The sequence below is a fragment of the Oryzias melastigma genome, linkage group LG13 (genome assembly GCF_002922805.2).
Source record: "Oryzias melastigma strain HK-1 linkage group LG13, ASM292280v2, whole genome shotgun sequence".
In the NCBI taxonomy this organism is placed as follows: domain Eukaryota; kingdom Metazoa; phylum Chordata; class Actinopteri; order Beloniformes; family Adrianichthyidae; genus Oryzias; species Oryzias melastigma.
Genome location: NC_050524.1, coordinates 22,543,125 through 22,562,468, shown reverse-complemented (window position 1 = coordinate 22,562,468; position 19,344 = coordinate 22,543,125). Strand labels below are relative to the sequence as shown.

The 19,344-nt window shown below is 38.5% G+C and overlaps 1 protein-coding gene across 4 annotated transcripts in view; it reads right to left on the bottom strand.

The window, feature by feature from the left end:
• The window catches only part of inppl1a (inositol polyphosphate phosphatase-like 1a), a 34,120-nt gene that overhangs the window by 6,696 nt on the left and 8,080 nt on the right, over positions 1-19,344 (bottom strand). For all 4 annotated transcript variants that reach the window (XM_024277070.2, XM_024277068.2, XM_024277066.2 and 1 more), the window contains 17 exons: positions 13,284-13,347; positions 12,682-12,829; positions 12,027-12,108; positions 10,310-10,456; positions 9,971-10,061; positions 8,521-8,610; positions 6,911-7,009; positions 5,663-5,813; positions 5,339-5,445; positions 5,021-5,123; positions 4,692-4,888; positions 3,121-3,238; positions 2,864-2,960; positions 1,928-2,066; positions 1,746-1,845; positions 985-1,073; positions 798-879 (listed from right to left, as the gene is read on the bottom strand). In XM_024277070.2, coding sequence (XP_024132838.1) covers positions 798-879; positions 985-1,073; positions 1,746-1,845; positions 1,928-2,066; positions 2,864-2,960; positions 3,121-3,238; positions 4,692-4,888; positions 5,021-5,123; positions 5,339-5,445; positions 5,663-5,813; positions 6,911-7,009; positions 8,521-8,610; positions 9,971-10,061; positions 10,310-10,456; positions 12,027-12,108; positions 12,682-12,829; positions 13,284-13,347 — 1,904 coding nt within the window. The remainder of the gene's footprint in view (positions 1-797; positions 880-984; positions 1,074-1,745; positions 1,846-1,927; positions 2,067-2,863; positions 2,961-3,120; positions 3,239-4,691; positions 4,889-5,020; positions 5,124-5,338; positions 5,446-5,662; positions 5,814-6,910; positions 7,010-8,520; positions 8,611-9,970; positions 10,062-10,309; positions 10,457-12,026; positions 12,109-12,681; positions 12,830-13,283; positions 13,348-19,344) is intronic.

The window sequence follows — 19,344 nt, the reverse complement described above, 5'->3', positions numbered from 1 at the left end:
ATAACTCGTTTAATAAACATTTAAAACTGAAAGCAAGTGTCAAATTATTTGTCTTAACAATATTTACAAAGACAAAGAGAGATGGCAGTAAGATGGAGAAATGAATCACATCAGATCAAAAATGTTCAATATTTCTGAAAATATAAAGCTAAAGACACCAAACATTCCCACATGACTAATTATGACCTATTTTTACTAGTTAATAGTTAACTATTTTTCTGGTTGATAATTGCACTATTTTTACATGAAAATACTTCACAAAAGTGCTCTGTTTAAGTGTTAAAGAACAAACAGCGTTTATAAAAAAATAGGGGATAACCTGGATATGGTTATTAATTTTTTCATTTTTTTAAGCAAAAATGACAAAAACTGAAATCAAACAGTTTTTACAATCAAGATTAAATGTGTACAAACATAATAAAATGTATAAATCAAAGTAAAAACAAAATAAAACAATATGAAAAATGGCTTAAAAAACAGACAAAACTCCCCAAACTATGTAAAATCTTCCAAGGATCAAGGTGTCTCAAAATTATGTCTCATAATTCTTGCTGTGTTTGTTTTAAACCAAAAATGTTGAAGCTAATAACTTTTATAAACCATAAAATGTAGTTTTGAGTGAAAACTTGACTAATGCGGGTCTGCATTAGTCCTACATAAATGTAAATGACCATTGTGATTGGTAAAATCATCGATGAAATGAGAGACTACTGAGGCTTGACTGCAATGTGAACCAGTGACTGTATGCAGACACTAGTATGTATGATTCTATAGGGAAGGAAGGCCCTCCATCTCACCATAGGAGTTGCAGACGATGTGCGTTTCTGGATAGGACTTCCAGAGGATCCTGTCACACCAGGACGGAACATTAGTCCTCATCTACAGCAGACAAAATCCCAGACGGGACAGGAATGACCCGGGTGACTCATGGAAAGAGGAAATGGCGTGTATTTTTCCAGCATGCGGCTCAAGTGGTCAACTCACCCCTGTGGCCTTCTGCTTCTGCCAGACGTACGTGTCCCTGGAGCCCCGCTCATATCTGTAGGTGGGTGGGAATGAGATCTCCTCCTCCGCTACGAGAAAGAATGTGAACTTAGAGAGTTTAAACCAGTAAACTGGATAAACTTGGAATGGACTAAAACAGAATACTCCAGATTTTAAAATGTGCAAACATACAAAAGCGTTAAAAATGTATAGTTTTGAGAGCTTATTCAATGCATACAAACAACACTTGTGAATAATCTGAAGGCTTAAACAAACAGCACCAATAAGGGAGGTTGCAGGTTCTTCTGAAAATTATTCAATTAGTAGAAAAAGTAAGAAATTTGAATTCCTAATACAAATTCTAGCTTGGAAGATATGTTTTTCTTATATTAACAGAACAGAATATTACAATTTAGCAGCAACTCCGTCATGCAAAAGACTACAAAAATGTAAAAAAAGTAACAAGATATGCAAAAAAAAAATCAACAGGATATTTAAAGAAACCATTTAAAATATTTTTAATAATATAAGCATATTTTTTTATAATAAAGGATTTCTCCTGCAAGCAAAGCAAACCTGTGGTTGGGCTGAACTGCTGAGCAGGTGCTTTTGAGAGTCACATGTTTATGAAACCGCAGGGAATTTATTTTAAGAAATGTTGAGTTTTCTTAAATAATATTTCCCTACATTAAAATCCATGCAGAACTTCTAAATATACTCTGGTTTGAGACAGAGGAAGTAAGACATAAAGACCTACTGACCAAAGCGCAAAAAGACTTTATTCTTCTCCCTCTCCAGGTTCAGCTGGTCTACTTTAAGGAGCGGCTCAAACTCCTTCCTGTTAATATAGTTTAAAATTTCCTGCAGAGTAAACATGGAGCAAACGGATCAGTAAACAGATGGGGTTGGAGCCAAGCTTTGTTTTATGTTCACTCTACGTCACCTGTATGTCCATGTCCAGCCTGTAGTTGAGGTCTCCCAGCCAGAAGAGATGAGTGAAGCGCAGGGAGATGTCAAAGGAGCTCAGCTGCTTGTCTCCCAGAGACAGCAGCCGCAGGATATCCAGATAATTCTGGTTCCTCCTTGAGAGGGAAAAAATGAGTGTTTTTCTGGTCACAAAGACAACACAAGAAACCGAGTACAGTGTTTCTATCTAGTCTGTTTAATGTGAGGGATGTGTTATAAAAGTAACTCATATTAGATGAAATCTGAAAAGTAAGATTACAGATGTTCTCACTAATACAGTCAATAGCCTAGAATAAATTGTAGATATGTTTTCAAATAAAGTAAATGTTTACATCTCAGGTAAGTAAACATCCAAGAAATACTATCTTGCGACAAGGTACAATGTTCTCTACAAGCCTCCCAAATCCAAATGTGTCATATGCCACCATCCACCCTTATTTTAACAACGGCTTTTTTGCAATATTCAGCCAAATTTATTTGGTTGTCAGATATTCAGTGCATCCCAACCCAAGACATTCAATGAAATTAGAGCTCGTCTCTTTAAAACCTGAACATAAAGTTTTTTTTTGTTTACAAAAAAAGACTAAATTCCCTTAGTGAGTCCACTGGACCAGCAGAACTTTCATGTTATCTTAAAGTGAAAGCTATTCCATTCAAGCTCAGCAGGTGGCAGTCATCCTTAAGAACACAATAAAAAGCTGGGAAAAAAGTTCACAAGAGATTAAAACATATACGTAACTCCATTAAAATATCTAAATTGAAAACTTGAATGTGTCTGATCATGAAGTAAAGCAGTAGTGTTGAGGTAAACACCAGCAGAGGATGGACCTTCAGTGTTTTGTCTGTGTTAACTGAATGCATCATGTGGGGGTTTCCTGAACGGGACGCTGCAGTGTGGACTGCCAGCAGGTACCTGCCAATCTTCTCGTTCCCTGAAGTCAAGTGACAGTTCACGAAGCCAAATGATGTCCCGTTAAACATGAACGACACACCCACTGCTCCTTTGTTACCTAGACGACCATCACAATAAACACAGACACACACGTCAGTTTGTGTAAACATTTTCAGATACGAACATTAAATCAGAAGAACATTCACGGTGATGGGATTACAGGAGTATTATCTCAGATTCTTAGTGTAAAGCAAAGACTAACAGGGAGTGTCAGTTACCTAAAGTGTTGGCGATGCCCGTCTTGACACTGGACATCCCCACATGGCTGATTCGGTTCTCATGCTCCGGTTTCACCAACACAGCCAGCTTGATGTTCCACAGTGTTTGGACAGCGATCTGCATGAACAAGACATGCTGTGGTCAGCACTTTTACTTTCAGACAATAATACACTCATAATTCCCCTTAAGCCTTAGACACAACTAGAGGTGGGAATCTTGAAGCATCTCACGATTCAATTTGATTTGATGAAAATTCAAGAGGCTACAATTTGATTATGAAACATTTATCGATGCAGTCTATATCTACATGTTTTCTCTTTACCACAAGACCAATATTATGCACTTTTCTCCACCTAAGTGCATTTCTAAGACTACACTTGTTTAACTTTTAATAAGAACGTAAGAATTTTGTCTAAAAATTATTTCCTTTTCTAATCAAAAATCTGTCACAGCATCAAAAGGAGTAAAATTCCCTGGACTCAACAATCTAAAATATTATAATGTTATTTTTTAATCATTAGACCAGCTTTAATGGAACACTCTTTAGCTCACAGGGGGGAAAAAAGTGTTTAGCTAGCAACTGAACATGTTTTAGAACAACGTTATCCAGCCCTCATTCTCCACCACAGATTATGGTCTCAAGTCTTTTGCTATAAAAGCTCTGATTGACTTTGTTATTCGCTTTGCTTTTTCTGATGATGGTGGAAGTTTCTTTAGGTTATCCAATACATTTATTGACCTTTGGAAGTGCTCGCAGCAGAACTTGTTGAAGTCACACTCACACCGGTGGCACACAAACAGTTTCTACCCTCCTCCTCCTGCGGATGGAACTATACGATGCGATTTTGCAAATTTGCCCTGTTTGTTACCAATTTAATTTTGGAGTGACATAACTTACGTACTGCCTGAGTTTTATCTAAATGACCATCCGCTTTATAAAAGCCAAAATACTTCCAAACGGTCACTTTAAGCAAAGTTGGGGGCGGCTGGAGGACGAGGTCTGGAAGGTCACCCATGTTTGTGAGCTCTTTAAAAATGTCCAAGCTAAAAAAAAACCTCTGCGTTTAGTTTATCTTGTTACTTTTATTTGAAACTATTTTAATTTTCAATTATTGATTATTTAAAATACATAAAATGATTCAGAATAGTTTAGGGATTGTAATCAATAGATCGACAAATCGATTTTTTCCCCACACCTATTTACAACCACGGACCTTATTAATGACTAGAGTGGGAAAAACACTGAACAACAGCATCAATCGTACATCATAAGTGTGTGCAACTTCCATTAACCTTATGAATACTTCACACACTTAACATATATATGACAATTCTATTTTTTATGATGTCTCTAGAGGTGACTGAACAAGCCTCAAGGAAGCTATAAGATACACCTTTAAGATGAAGCCGCTCCTCCATACGACCCTCCACGTTCCCAGACAACCCCATAAGGGTGCATGTGACTAAAGCTTTAAGTTTTGGTACACATATAGAGTTTCTCTTTTACCTTTCTCATCATTTGACAGGGTTACAGAAGCCCTAAAACATGTGTTGTCTTTTACATTCTCACCGGTTTATAATCCAGTTCGGTCTGCTCCTTTAACGCAACTCGCAGCGACTCCACCCACTCCCGATCACACACCGAGTTCTCCTGGCTCCCAAACACGTACAGGTCGTGAGGGATGGCCACCGCCATCTCGTCCAGAGTTTTCCCGAGGCCGCGGCACAACACCCAAGATGCCACAGACTTTGGAGCCGGTACTGACCCTGTGGACCCACAGCAAAACTGCCCGCTCTAGTACAACAACTTCATGCTAAAACTTCACTGTCTTTTACTGCATAAAATATGAATGTCTAATCTGTTAAATTGCATTGACAGGACATGTTTGTGCATCTAACCCATGTTCCAGGTGCCGATGAAAATAGAAATCATGTCTGGCTCATCCTGGTTGGAATGTTTGTTTTTCATGAGCTGCAGCAGCTGACAAAACGCCTCCCTCTTCTGAAAGACAGTGACAGGAAACACCTCTTACAGCATAATGGAGACACATCAAAACAAGCAGCTTTATTGTCATAAAAGACCCTAAAAAACCAAAATTACTCAAGTTTTTCCATCAGTTTAAATTAAGGTTTGAGTATTTATTATAATGGTTTTGGATGTGTTTTCAAACGAAGTGGCCATCAAGCCCCCTTATGTTTCAGTTTGAAAGTCCATACCTTCGCACTGGCAAAGACAAAGTCTTTCCTCTGACTCTTGTCTTTCTCTTTCTCAAAAACGATGCCCAGTTTATTCTGCACTCGCTGAGACTTGATCAGCTGACGTACTGAGAGAGATGGAGACAAGAAAAGACAGTTTTCGTTAACAAATGTGCGAAATAGAACAGATGTGATGGAAACACAAGCAAGACATACCTGGGATACCAAGAAATACAACAGTTTAACTGGTTCTGAACACTAACACATTTTGTTTTACACAGGAATTACTAACAAAGTGAGATTTCTTATGTAAAAGATATACAAATACTTTTGTTTAGTTCCTACTTTTGTCATGTGTGAATGTGGTCCAGTCCTCCTGATTGTCCTTGACCTTCTTCATCACCACCAGCCTCCCTCCTTCCACATCCACAGACAAAGTGTACTTCTGACTCTTTCCTATTTTGGTCAGCTCTGCCAGGTACACATCCAACTTCACCTGTGAGGCACAATCAGATGCTTCAGCTACTGGTGTAAAAACAAAAAAACTTAAAATGTTTCTGTGAAGTGAAGGGCTGTAAAGGTCCACAAAAAAGGGGGTTTTAAAGTCCCACTCCAACAATCGAGCTATTGTTAAAGTGTTCCCAGTATTCTTTTAGTTATGATCATGGAATTTTTAGCCAAAATCAAAAAACGTATGTTGTTATATTTGACATAGTTTTTTTCATCTGCCACTGATTCACAACAATTTGAATAAATAAATACTCAGAAATTGAATATTAAGCTTAATGTTCTTAATATATGCCCTCCATATTAAAAATATGCTACAAGAACATGTTAAAAACATCAAAATACTTTTTTTTATCAATGTTAGTCTTTAAACAAAAGAAGTTGCTTTTCTGTCCATCATTTTTCTCCCTTTTCTCCTTATATTAAGTTAATAAAGAACTATTTTTAGAAATTAAAATAACTAAAAAGAAAAAGTATTTCATGCTTTCAATCACTACAATCTGAGTGTAAGAGTCTGTTTGTGTGTAAACATTTCTCTTCCTGTACAACAGGAAATGAATGTTCTCACACCAGGATGATGCGGTCTGAACTGTCAGCTAATATTCAACATTTCGTCTGGGCTCCAACTCATTTAGAGTTCATCTATTTTTTGGTATTCACTTGCTCCAAGTACAGCTTTTGTCTCGTGACTGGAGCTTTCCTTAATTTTTTTACTGAAATGTTGAGATATTCTGCTGATTTGTAAAAAAAAATGTATTTTTTTTAACTTATGCAGTCAATTTCCATAGAAAATGCTATGTCAGATGTATGGACAAACCTTCTGTGACAAAAGCCTCAATTTAAAGATAAAAGCAATCATCAGCTTAAACTTAAAGGTGTTCAATGATCCTTGAGATTCTCTGTTTGCTAAAAAAACAAACATGACTCATTTTTGCATAAGCAGGATCTATAAAATATTTTCCATGAGCACTTCAGAGCTCTCCAGTGGGATACAGGGGTTTTGCAAGACACAGAGCTCCACCCTCACACCCAGATTACCACTAATGAAGTGCACGAGCACGCACGTGTGAGGTTGTAGGTGTTTACCTCAAAGGCCTGCACAGGAATGGCTTTGCTGTGACGCATGGAGAAAGGAGGAGGAGAGCAGGGGGAGGAAGAGCTCATGTCCTGTAGTGCTTTCAGAGCCTGAAGGGACAAAGAGAAAGTGTGTGAGTCTGTGTGTGTGTGTGGGGGGCAGATAAGAAAGAACTAAAGAAAACATAGGAGGCTGCAAAAAGACAGAGCGAACAGTGAAAGAGGAAAAAATGCACAGTCATGGTCAGCCCTAATGGGTTTAACGTCAGCATTTCCTTTCAGAATCAGGGGAGGAAGACCTATTTTCATCACATGTCCAGACATGCAGCTTTCCTGCACTGGAGGCCATCTCCTCCTGAGCCCACTGAAGACTTCCACGTGACGCTTTGCAGTCTGAAGTGAGGCTTTAGCGAACCAACACCTCAAACTGTCTTTAACTTGAACCAATCAAAGCTTTCTCCCACTAAAGTGGAAGAACTACTCAAAAGAAAATGAAAACAAATTCAGAAATACTGTAAATAGTGTTGAATACTGAAGACATCAGGGGAACCTCTTAAAGTGGAACACTATGGGGATAAATCGGGGTTTGGAAATGATGATAAAATAATGCTAAAGCCTAAAGCAAAATGGCCAAGAAAAAACGCAAAACAAATCAGTGAAGCAATCAGACTGAGTTTTTAGCACCACAGCTGGCTTTGTAAACAGGAAAAAGCGTAAAGAACCCATTTCTGTGGCTAGATTTTACCAGAGAGTTCACAGCAAAAGTATGAATTGTGTCAAATAAAAATAGTGCAACAATCTCAAAGTCTGTCTAAAAAATGTCTTCTGGAGATCACACACCAAAAAAAAAACATGACCCGAGGCATCTAATCTGATGTAGCAGCAATGACTGTATCCGAAGACCGGACCCAGTGAGTGTGATGTCACCCAGAGAAAATGGTGTACTTCCAGTTTCTATGACAACCACTCATGCCAATCCGGAGTAAATTTGTGGGAAAAAAACAAATCTGTTAATCAAATGTACATGTTGGATGCAGGAGCCAGCAGGCACTGCCAACTTATATTGAGGCATCTGATTGGCCAGTTTATAACTTTAATAACTTGCACTATAGAAAAAAATATGGAAAAAATTAGGATAATCAAGAACATGTAAAAAAAAAAAGGGTAGCGGAGCAGGAATTAATATTCTGATAAATAGAATCACCCAGTAATAGATGTTTATTTCTCAATAGAAGTCTATGGGATTTTTGGAAGCCAGAAGGTACTTCCTGTTCGGAACCCTGGAGGGAGGGGTCACTCAGTCCAGTTCTCATATAACATGTTTAGCATCTAAGAAAATTGTAGGATTAAAGACAGAGCTGAAGTTTCAGGTGGTTAAATATGGAGTTCCTCTGAAATTCAGCATCCAAAGCTTTGATTTGTCACATGTCATAAACACATTCATTGTTACTATAATCTTTTGTAATTTAAGACAGATGTTTAGAAGATCATTCATGAATTGCCCTAATTGTAAAACATGACTGCTTTACAGAAAGCCTTTCTGCACAGTCCATGTCCTTCTTTAACATAGACAATTCTCTAAGGGGAGAATGGAAAATTATCAGACAAAGGTGCAAGAATACCTTTTTCTCAATGGAAGACAACAGGTCTTTCAGAATTGCCAGCTTTGTCACCAAGTTCTCCAACTCCTGGTCTCCACCCTGATTCACTGACTGAAAGACACAGAAGCCACTGCCGTGAAAATGTGGCAATTAAAGGGATCAACTAAAATGTTTCTACAAGCAATTTATCTCTATTCATAACAGAAAGACAACATGTATTTTATAGTATTAACTTTGTAATTTGTTCCACTTAAAAAGCTGAGTTTAGTCTGTAATGTTCATCAATGAAACACTTCAGCTGTGAAGAGACAGAATATAAAAAAGGAATCCAGGAAATCACATTGTTTGATTTTTAAACATATTATTTGTTTAATCTCCCAGAAAGGTATTAAGTTCCTAAAAAAAATAATAATTCTGTCCCTCACAGCATCTTTGAAACGTTCTTCTTTCCTCCACTCAATCAATATAAACTTTTTGAAACTGATTATCTGTCACACCCATTAACAGTCAGACTGCAACCTCTCTAATAAGACCAAGACCAAAGAGCTGTCGAAAAACACAAGGAACAAGATTGTTCCCCTGAACAAGACTGGGATGGGCCAATCTACAATAAGGAAGCAATTTGGAGAGAAGAGATAAGAAAATGGAAGACATACAAGATTAATGACAATTTCCCTTCACCTCCATGAAAGATCTCACCTGATCTTGACATGAAAACATCATGGTTTGGGACAGGTTTTCTAAAAGTGGATGGGATGACCGATCCGTATAAAAGTAAGGATGAATGGGTCCATGCATGGTGGGATTATAGTCGAAAACTTCTATTCATCAGTGAGGACATTGGTTGAATCTTCCAGCATGACAATGATCCCAAACACATCTCCAGAGAATTTAAGGAATGGATATGAAAAAGCATTTCAAGGTTCTGGAGAGTTCCAGACAGTCTTTGGGCCTCAATCCAATAAAGAATCTGTGGAGGGAGTTGAAAGTCTATGCTGCCCAACAACCGCCCCAAAACATCACAGCTCTTGAGAAGATCCGATCGGAAGAATGGACCAAAATAGCAGCAACAGAGTGTTCAAACTTATATTTTCTACTTATTTATACAAATATTTTCTTCACTCTGTCACAGATGAAGTGTATTTATCATGAACCAGACCAAACTCATCTCTGTAAGTGGAGTAACTTGTGGTTTCACTGCATCTGATTTAACTTCTACCTGAAACAAACACTTTACCTAAAGCTATTTTCTCTTTAAATGGGGAAATCTAGATCCTTCCATTGCATAAACATGGATTTGTCACCTATGGAGGATCCTACTTTGGTTCTTTTATTTCTTTTAAATGTTACAACATGAAACCAACCCTATTAAATAACTCAGCATTTTATAAAATTTTGTAGCAATTTCAGTAAAAAAAAAAGGTCACAAAAATGTACATCATAGATAAACAGACAAATGTGTCATACTTACCTGCTGAATCATCTTTGAGACCATAAATGCACTCTGCTGATCAAATACTTTTGAAAGGATCTCCAGTCCACAAAGAACCTTGTCCACTTCCCTGTTTAAAAAACATTTTAAAGACGTTATTTCCCCCATCTTTTGCTGCAAATATAGCTTACTATATTCCTGAGCAATGCCCAAAATATTATTTTACAGTGATTTTATTGAAGTTAAATATTTAACATAATCATTAGTTGAATTCAAGCCCACTTGTTGCTGCTTGTCACAGTATTTGAGTCAAACTTGAACTTTTGCGACCCAAACACCGAGGAAGCAGGAAACCTGAACAAAAAACATAAAGCTTACCCATTAAGCCTCTTGCAGGAGGCAACTAGTGTTTTGTTGAGATGAGGCAGGGAGGAGGCTCCCTGTTTGACTGCTTCAAGGTCTAACGCGTAGCTGCCCTTCAGGTACTCATGGGAGATGGTGCTCAGGCCATTAGCTGCTGGACTACTAAAGCAAAAGCAAAACCAGAATCAGTCCAGTGAGCTGTCATTACCACAGGAGGACACAGAAACAATGAAAACCAGGGGATTTCATGTTGAACTGAAGCCAGCAGTTTGTACAGCCACTTTCCTGGACTATAACACACACACTAAAACTAAAGGAAACACACAGCAATAATGCTGCAACACCTTACATGTTGAGACTTCTCCACAGGCTAACCTAAAGCTTTCTGGGTTTCATCATTGTGTTTACAGATTGCAACATCTGCCTTTTTAGTCTGTTTTCCTGTACAGTTTGACTTTTAGGTGAATACTGTTAATGCTCACATAATGCCTTAGTCACATTTGCCCTTATGGGTGGATACAACGCATTTAAAAGAAAATGGGCAAACCTGTACAGGACTTGGAAGTGGGCTGCACAAAATATTAAGATGGCAGACTGGTCAGTGAGCCCACATAGAGAAAATCATCAAGCACATTTTTTCTATCTGCATGCTTACTTACCCCTACAACATGTGTGGGTAAGTTAGGGTGAAGTAGGTGAGACGCAAGTGTGGATTTTTCATATTTTTAACACCTTAAAATCTTGGAGACAGTACAAGGAACCTATTAGTGCTTTTAACACTTTGGGCCCAGACAACCCAAAAACCCCAAAACTAAAACTTCTTAACCAGAGACAGTCGACACTACAGCAGATTCAACGTTTTTCTGCAGCTTCTGGCACATTTAGACTTGAAGTTGTCAAGGTTTTGTTTTTAGCTCAGTGCGACATTTGTTTTCCTTCTTGGGGGAAAACACCAGGATAGTCTGCAGAAGAAAAAAAAAGTTGGTTTATGAGTTTTCAGCTTCAATTTGTTTTTCTCTCCTTCTATAAACTCCTTTAAATAGACATAAGTTCCAATTAAACTCTCTAGAATAAGTCCTAGTAAATCTTTCATTTGTTTTTCCTCACATTCGGTGTTAGATTTAAACACTATGGTGATTTTTAAGTTAAAAATAAAAAAGGTGCATCTTTCTCTAACACTTCTGCCCTTCATTCCATCCTTTTAAGAAAATGTAATGAGTCATGTCTGCAGACAGCAGGTAATTTCCATGACAGTTTTCATGCTTGTTACCATCTTAACCTCACAAAGAAGACTTGTTGTGACTCAAAGAACTCATTTTAAACTTTAAAGCCTCTTCTAGTGATTTCTTTTCTAAAAGCTAGAATTACAAAATAGCCTTTTCTGTTGTCTAACAGTATTTTTTAAATAGGTCATGTTTCTCTGCATATTGTACGCTGTGTGCAGCAGCACTTCAAAGCTCTGCATCATTTGCGGTTTGCAGCAGGATGTGGCGCACCGTCAGAGTAACAGAAGAGGGCAAATGTGTTAGTTTACCAGCTTTAGGTTTTACATGTGGTAAGATTATCTAAGTTTGTGAATTTTGAAAACAGAATGAAACTAAAAAGATTGAGGGGCGTGTTTTTGTTTGCAGTGGTCCTCCAGTTTGGGTGGCTTTACGGCTCCTTGGTTTGTGTTTACTACTTGTATGACTTTGAGTAAGATTTGATCAAATGATCCATCAGCAGACTGTACCTCTCAGTGGGCGTTTCTGGTCCAGGGGGGGTAGAAGTGGAAGAGGAGCGTGGAGGAAGGGGCGGCTTCTCATCTTCTCCATCTTTCGGTCAGAGAAAATGAGGCTCAGTAGGTTACAAGCAGAATGACTCTGTATCATTGACTGTATATGAGAAGTGGACAGAGTGACCCCATCTCCCCTGATGTGCCCGCTGGCTCCAAGAAACCAAAATCCCATAGACTTAATTGAGAAATAAACAGCTATTACTAGTCAAAATGTTCCTTTTTATTCCAGATGAATATCAGCTACAAATGTCGGCTCATGGCTTTCCTGAGCACTAATAATCAGAATCAGCCCTAAAAAAACAGATCGGCTGATCTCAAGTTTAATTGACACATTTTTGCAGCCTGCTTTCAAATGGTAGGGGTGTGGACTTCCAACAAGTTCCTGATTGGCGAGAGCAGTTTCCTTGGAAACAATGACTCAGACCATCTCGACCAATCGCTGTTTACTGAAAGGTTCCGGTTCCAACATGGTGTTGATCGTAATGCAAAAAACATGCAAACAGAATTGGCTTAATTTTGTTGTTGCTGAAAGTAAACCATTTTCTATGAGTGAAATCAAACTCCAGTTCTCATATAAAGTCAATGCTGGGTCTGCATTTGGGTCAGATACCTGAGTAGTCTCTGTCGTCGGGGAAGGCCATCTCCTCCCGCTCCACGGGGTACAGCAGCGTGGTGACCAGACCCTGACTGGGATTGAGGTACAACGACACCAGCTCTGGCAGCGTCTTAAACCTCTTGGGCTGCACGCCCTGAGACGTCTGAGAACAAAGAAGGACGTCCAAAAAAATGTGATGATCACAATAAATCAGCCTATGGCAACAAACAGTTCTGTTTGGATCTATGGTGGCCTCCATTGTTCTACAGCAATGTTGTGTAAGCAAGTGCAGTCCAGCAGGCTAAAAATAAGCCAAACCAGGAAGAGCACCTTTGATAAACACTACAGAGCCGGGAAAGTCAATGAGTTTTTTCACAGAGCCTCAAAAATCACACAACACTGAGAAAGGCAGGGTGACAGACAGCTGCCGAGGAGCTGCCGGGGTTTGAGAGCGCTCGGCAGTGGAGCAGACTTGACAGCTGTTGAGCACGAGGCCCAAACGGACTGCTGTTGATGTGTGCGTGCACACGACCAAGAACTGTGTGCCAACAAAAGCATTTCTGCCTGCCAGCTGGAGCAAATGCATTAGCGAGGAAGCACAGGCTTCACTTGAGTACCTGCACGGCCAGAAATCCCTCATCGTCTGGCAGGATCCTGTAGGTGTGGACGTGCTTCTGGAAGCTGCAGAGGAAGACACATGGAGAGGAAGAGGGAAGGCCGAGTTCAGTGGAAGCAAACGGAGAGGAAAGTGACACAAGACGAGAACATTTGAACAATTTTAATCATCCCTTTTGGTGTTTGTGTTTAGTTAGAAAGACGTATGTGTCACTGTGTGTGTGTAGGGGTGTAGGCACTGTGGGGAGCGTCAACCTGTTGCTGTCTGTCCCAACTGTGAGCACATGCTTTATCCTTACAGTAAGCAGTGAAATATGATGTTTAAGCCAAACAATGGTGAAGTGAAACCCAAGATGCGTAAAAAAAACAAAAGCTATAACATTTCAGACACATGAAGGCTTAAAAAGACTCATCAAGTTGGTGACTTCTCTTCACGACTGCAACATGGGCGACTGTTGTTTTCCCAACCAATCACAGATCAATGCCCTGACATTGTGACTGAACGCCTGCAGCAGAAAGCTGAAGTGAAATAATGATTTACATGCCAGCCCCCTAATGCTGGTCTACCCCAGAGCTCTGACAATGTTCAATTTGCCAGGCAAACATTGTGGCTTCACTCTGCCGTCCTGCAGGCGCGTTTGTGTGGGTTCAGACGTTTGAATGGCTTTTCACACACAATATTTAAACGACACACTAACTTTTATGTTGATCCCGCTTATTTGCAGCACAAATGAGCACACATGCATGCTGGAAATAAACCAGTTCTTGTCGGGCAGCAATCAAAGATGAATATACAGTGTGCTGCATTTAACCCATCAACTTAAAGTCCCACTCCAGCTGTATTTGTATCTATTGTAACATTGTTCCACTGGTCTTTTAATGACAAGTATGCAGTTTTTTTGCAAAAATCAAAAGGCGTGTGTTTTTTTCTAAGACACACCCATGGTTTGTGGGTGGCACTGTTGGCCTTAAACAACCCTATGTTGATAGCATTCTTTTGTTTACACTCTCTCCTGCTAGCTTACAGCCCCTAACAACCCAAAGCTAACATTGGCATAGCAAAAAAAAAAAGAAAAATAGAGCAGGGTATTTCCTGCATAGAGAGTTTGGTGGCGGCCACCGCCACCACCTAATTTGCAAGCGCCACCAGCTCCTGTGCGCTGAAAAGGGGGGGAAAGGTGGCTGATTCTAGGGTCCCAGACTATGAGGGGGGCCACAGAGGCCCTTAATGATAATGTAATGATACAACAGAAAAAAATAATTTTAGTAAACCAATAACCAATATATAATCACAAATATTTTGATTTTCAATGTCAAATTAAGAATTTTTTTTTTTGGAAAAATCAATGTCTGCGGACCCCCCTCCCCTTTATTAAAATGGTTTGGTCTGACTGGATTATACTTCAGCAGGTTCCCTGTTTGTGAGAGACAGGCCCACAATGTGTGAGAAATGCATCAAAAATCAGGATTCCCCCAAAAAAGAGGGAAAAAAATTAAGAGAGAAATCTTTTGGCCGCTCATTACCGTGAACGGTGGCCTTGTGGTAGAGTGTCCTCCCTGAGATTGGAAGGTCGTGGGTTCAAATCCTGGCCGAGTCATACCAAAGACTGAAAAAATGGGAACCAGTGCCTCCCTGCTTGACATTCAGCATTAAGGGGTTGGACTGGGTGGTTAAATCCCCAAATGGTTCCCGAGCGCGGCTGTGTCTGCAGCTCACCGCTCCCCCAGGGGATGGGTCAAATGCGGAGAACAAATTTCACACACCTTGGTGTGTGACAAACACTGGGACCTAAACTTGCGGTCGGCTGGGAATTGTTTATTTTCTCCCTCCTGTGAGTTTGTACATTAAGCTGAAACATGCTCGTCCTTCCTCTGACTGCAGATGCAAATATCACAGGAGATGTAAAACACAGTTTCATGGGAGAACCTCCATGAAAAAGAAATGAGGAGTCAGTCTGTCCATTTCCACACGGCGCATGCAACGAGCGGAGCGGGGGAAAGGAGGAGAGAGGGAGACCCTGCGCATACTCATAACAGTCGCGCACAGGAGTTGTGGAGTTGTAGTGATGAGTTTGAGTGTTTTTTTAATGTTTCAGCAAAAGTTTTTGCATAGTGCTTCAAATTAGAATCATTTTTTGTTTTATTGCGTGTCAATGAGTTTGCTTGATACATTGTACCATTTATGTTTTTTTAATGAGGTGATCTAATAATTGTAAAATAAACTTGTTTTTAACCACTCCTGAAATGACACTAAATTAAGAGGCCTTATGTGTTTTACCAAAATGTACACGACAGATGACTGAGTGAAATGATGATTAGACCTATTATCAGAACTGTTTATCTTAAGATCAAGTTTAAAGTTTATTATCTTCTGCTGAACAGCTGTACCTATAGTTTCTGTTCAGAAGAAAAGTTCTTAAATGAGAGAATAATATAAAAAATAACTGTAACACACTGATTGCTTTAGGAGGATGTTTTTGGGACAGAATTTTATTTTGAAAGGAACTTGAATGTGCTGCTGTCAGATTAAAATAAATGAAAAGATTTATAGCCAATTGAAAAACATAACACTGTGTGTATGTATGTATGTATGTAACACATATCTATTATGTATATGTATTATAATTATTTTAAATATTTAAATGTTCCCCACAGTTAGTTTCAATTTTAGAATTAATACAAAAAATAAAAAGTTTATTTTTAATTTTTTAATTTCAGATTTAATTGGGGGAGGCACAAAAATTAAGTTATATAAATCTGAGGTTGCGTTGAGACACCACCTTATTCAAGCCAGGAAAAACCCTTAGAGAGCAATATTGAAGCTATCCAGATGCATAGTTTTGAGCTAGATGTCAGCTCAGATGAGGAAAACAAAGACGTACATGGATCTATTTGTCTTGTGGAGAATTAGAATTGTAGCAGAGCAAGGAGACTTATGCTCGTCCATGGCAGTTGCTGTATCATAAACCTGAGCTTTTTCAAACCTTTTCATCTGCTCCTGGTCCATCAGGATTTGAATAAAGAACCCTTAAAAACACCATTGTCACTGGAGTGGATCTTTAAACAGATTTATGTGGGTTCTAGGGAGGCAACAGTTCACTTACCCCATGATTAGGCTCAAATATAAATGTTTGGTTAAAGTTTTTGTGTTGTTATAGAAATCCTTTTTTAACTTTGCTAATAAGCGAGTAACATTGATGGAAAAACTTTAAGTTGGCTAGTACTAGTGTAAAAAAATCCTTTTTTAAATTCAACACAACAGCTTTGACACTTTAAACGTAAACTGAATGGTGTGCAGTAGGAATGCAACGATTCCCTTTCCCCACAAGTTGGTTCAATGGTTTAACATAGGATTGGGTTTTAAACTGAATTGTGGCATCTCTAGTGGGTTCATATTTGTTGTAGAGAGAAACTCGGCTTTTATGGTGACCTGAAAAAACAGCGTCTACCCATGATGTGAAATCTGATAAGCACAAGAAAGTGAATTTGTGACAGAGCTTCAGTGCGCAGGAAAGGGTTGAATTTATGAGGTCAACTGCTTTCGCTTCACCTTTCTACCAGGCAGAGAATGCCCACATACAGAAGTCAGCAGAGTAGCTTATTTAAAAAGGGTAAAAACACGGATTTCAATAAGCTGAGACATTAACAGATGGGATAAAACCAAATAGCAACAACTAAACAACAAATCAAGAAAAAAGTTGCTCTAATGGAAGCTTGGGAAATTTTTTGTACAGTACACTGGAAAATATTTGAACTTACAAAGATAGAAAACTTTGTTTTCAGATGATAAGGATACCAGGTTTCAAGTTCTTTTAACTTCTACACTTTTCCTAGCTTTTCCCAAATTGAGCACAGTTGAGAATTTGTTTTCTCATTAAGATCTAGGATCTAGAAATAAGAAAATTAAAAAGTCCTTTCGATCCATATTCTTGAAAATAAAAAAAACTTGATTTAAGTCTAAAAAAAACACCAATTGCAATGTAATTTTTAGTTCAGTTTTAGGAATACTATTTTAGGGTTCAGTTAGGTTGGCCTGGCATTTATTGTCATTATTCTAAAAATTAAAATATAGATTTATGTACCATAAGTGCTAGTTTTAGATTTAATAAGGATTTATTGATTTGGGCCAACTTGTACTAAGATGTTATTCTCATTTTGTTCTAAAATGAGTCATTTACACTTATTACACTAGTTTTTGTCACTGTCAGAACTACAATTTGGTCCATGAAAACAAAAAAAAAACAAAAAAAAAATTTAGAACTAGAAAAACAACGTATAACTAGGATGTGTAACATTTAATTCAATCTAACAGTGAACTCTTTAAAGCTCATTTTCTTTTTTGAATGCTTTTGTGTTAAACCTTGTTTCTATGTTTTGGTATCTTGTTATAAGATTTTTTTGTAAGGTAAAAATGACATGCTGCACGAACAGATCATTTTACTACTTCTTAGTGACTTTCCTCTTAAGATTAGTGTTATTTTCCTATTTTTACTCTACTTCTTTTTGCTATGTATTTGTTCTGCCCTGAATTAGTCAGTTCAAGTCGTGCATATCAGCATATCCATCTCTAATCAGACATACAACTCTGAGCAGCCAGCTACATCCTCTTTAGAGTGCAATGTTTTGCTTGTTATGACACAGGTTTGATTTGCTGTAGCTTCTTTCCTGGCACTGGGCCTGCGTGGCCGTTGAGGAGAAGCCCCACGTTTCTCTGAATCAAGTTTTGGATGAAATGCAGTGTAACTGCACTGCTATAGGTGCAACACACATGTTTTTGGTTTTCTCAATCTGTGCCCTTTCTTAGAGCACAGACAAAAACTGTGCGTTTAAAACCTTTTTTTCAAACTCTGAAAACAGAGTTTGTCAGATTTAAATTCAGTCAGAAATACTGTAGTTTAAAGACCCACTCAAGATGAAAATTGTGTTTTTGGTGTTTTTTTGTTTTTTTTTGCATGTTCTTGTAGCATTTTTCTCATGATGGAGGACATATATTAAGAAAATTAAGTTTAAATTGCATTTCTTGGTATTTCTTTATTAAAATCCCCAAAACAGTTTTTTCATTTTTGCTAAAATTTGCATAACTATAATTAAAAGACTACTGAGATTTTTTTTACAACAGGTCAAAAGACAATCAGAATGGGACTTAAAACAATTCTTCTGCTTCATTTACGGGCGTCACTGCTGTGTACAGTAAACACTGGGGTTTGTGTGTGTGTGGTTTCCTGCTGATGATGTTCTTTGCAGATCTGTGGAGTAAATACTATTGTTTCGGTAGCTGCAGAGCATGAAGGAGGAGGGACAGAGAGAAGGAGCGTGTGGTTTGTTGTGGGAAAATAGTCACTGAGAGCTTAGAGAACCAAATGTTGTTAACAATAGCCTGTGCTGAGGGCACTGTCTGCCTCGGGGCCTTCCTCCATCCTGTTGGGTTAGAAAGTCAACACCTCTTCTCCAGGGCTTCCAAAGAATACACACAGCTTTCACACTTCTTCACCTTAAGCCTCTTCCTTCATCTAGCTGATTTTAGTGTGGTTCCTTGTAGAATTCATGAGCAGAAAGTCTACTTTACCTGCTCAAACACCAGTGATGTCAGCTGAAGCACTACAAACACAATTTCTGAGAAATCCACCAAAATACTCATATTCATGCAAAAGACTTTTGTCGTTAAAATGTTCACTAAAAGGAAGTGAAAGGCAGTACTTCAGACAGAGTTATGGGTCCAGAGGTAAAGTGGAAACACTTCCTTAACACAACAGTGTCTCCAAAGCTTCACTGCAGGAAGTCCGTGTGAAGTCACGGGTCCAAGCGAAAGAAAAACTACCTTTACGTTTAACATGTGTTTATGTGACTGCATATACATGTCAGCTAGTCTGAATATAGATGTGGGTCTGCATGGCCACGCACTACAAAAAACATAAAATCTGACCAAATACTTGCTTATAGGACATGTAAGACAAAACTACCAACTAGTAACTTTACATTGAGATATAAAGATTTGTTTTAAGACAGTAAATTTTAAATATCTTTTTAAGTCGTTTGATCTTGAAAACATCTTATTTTAAGCAA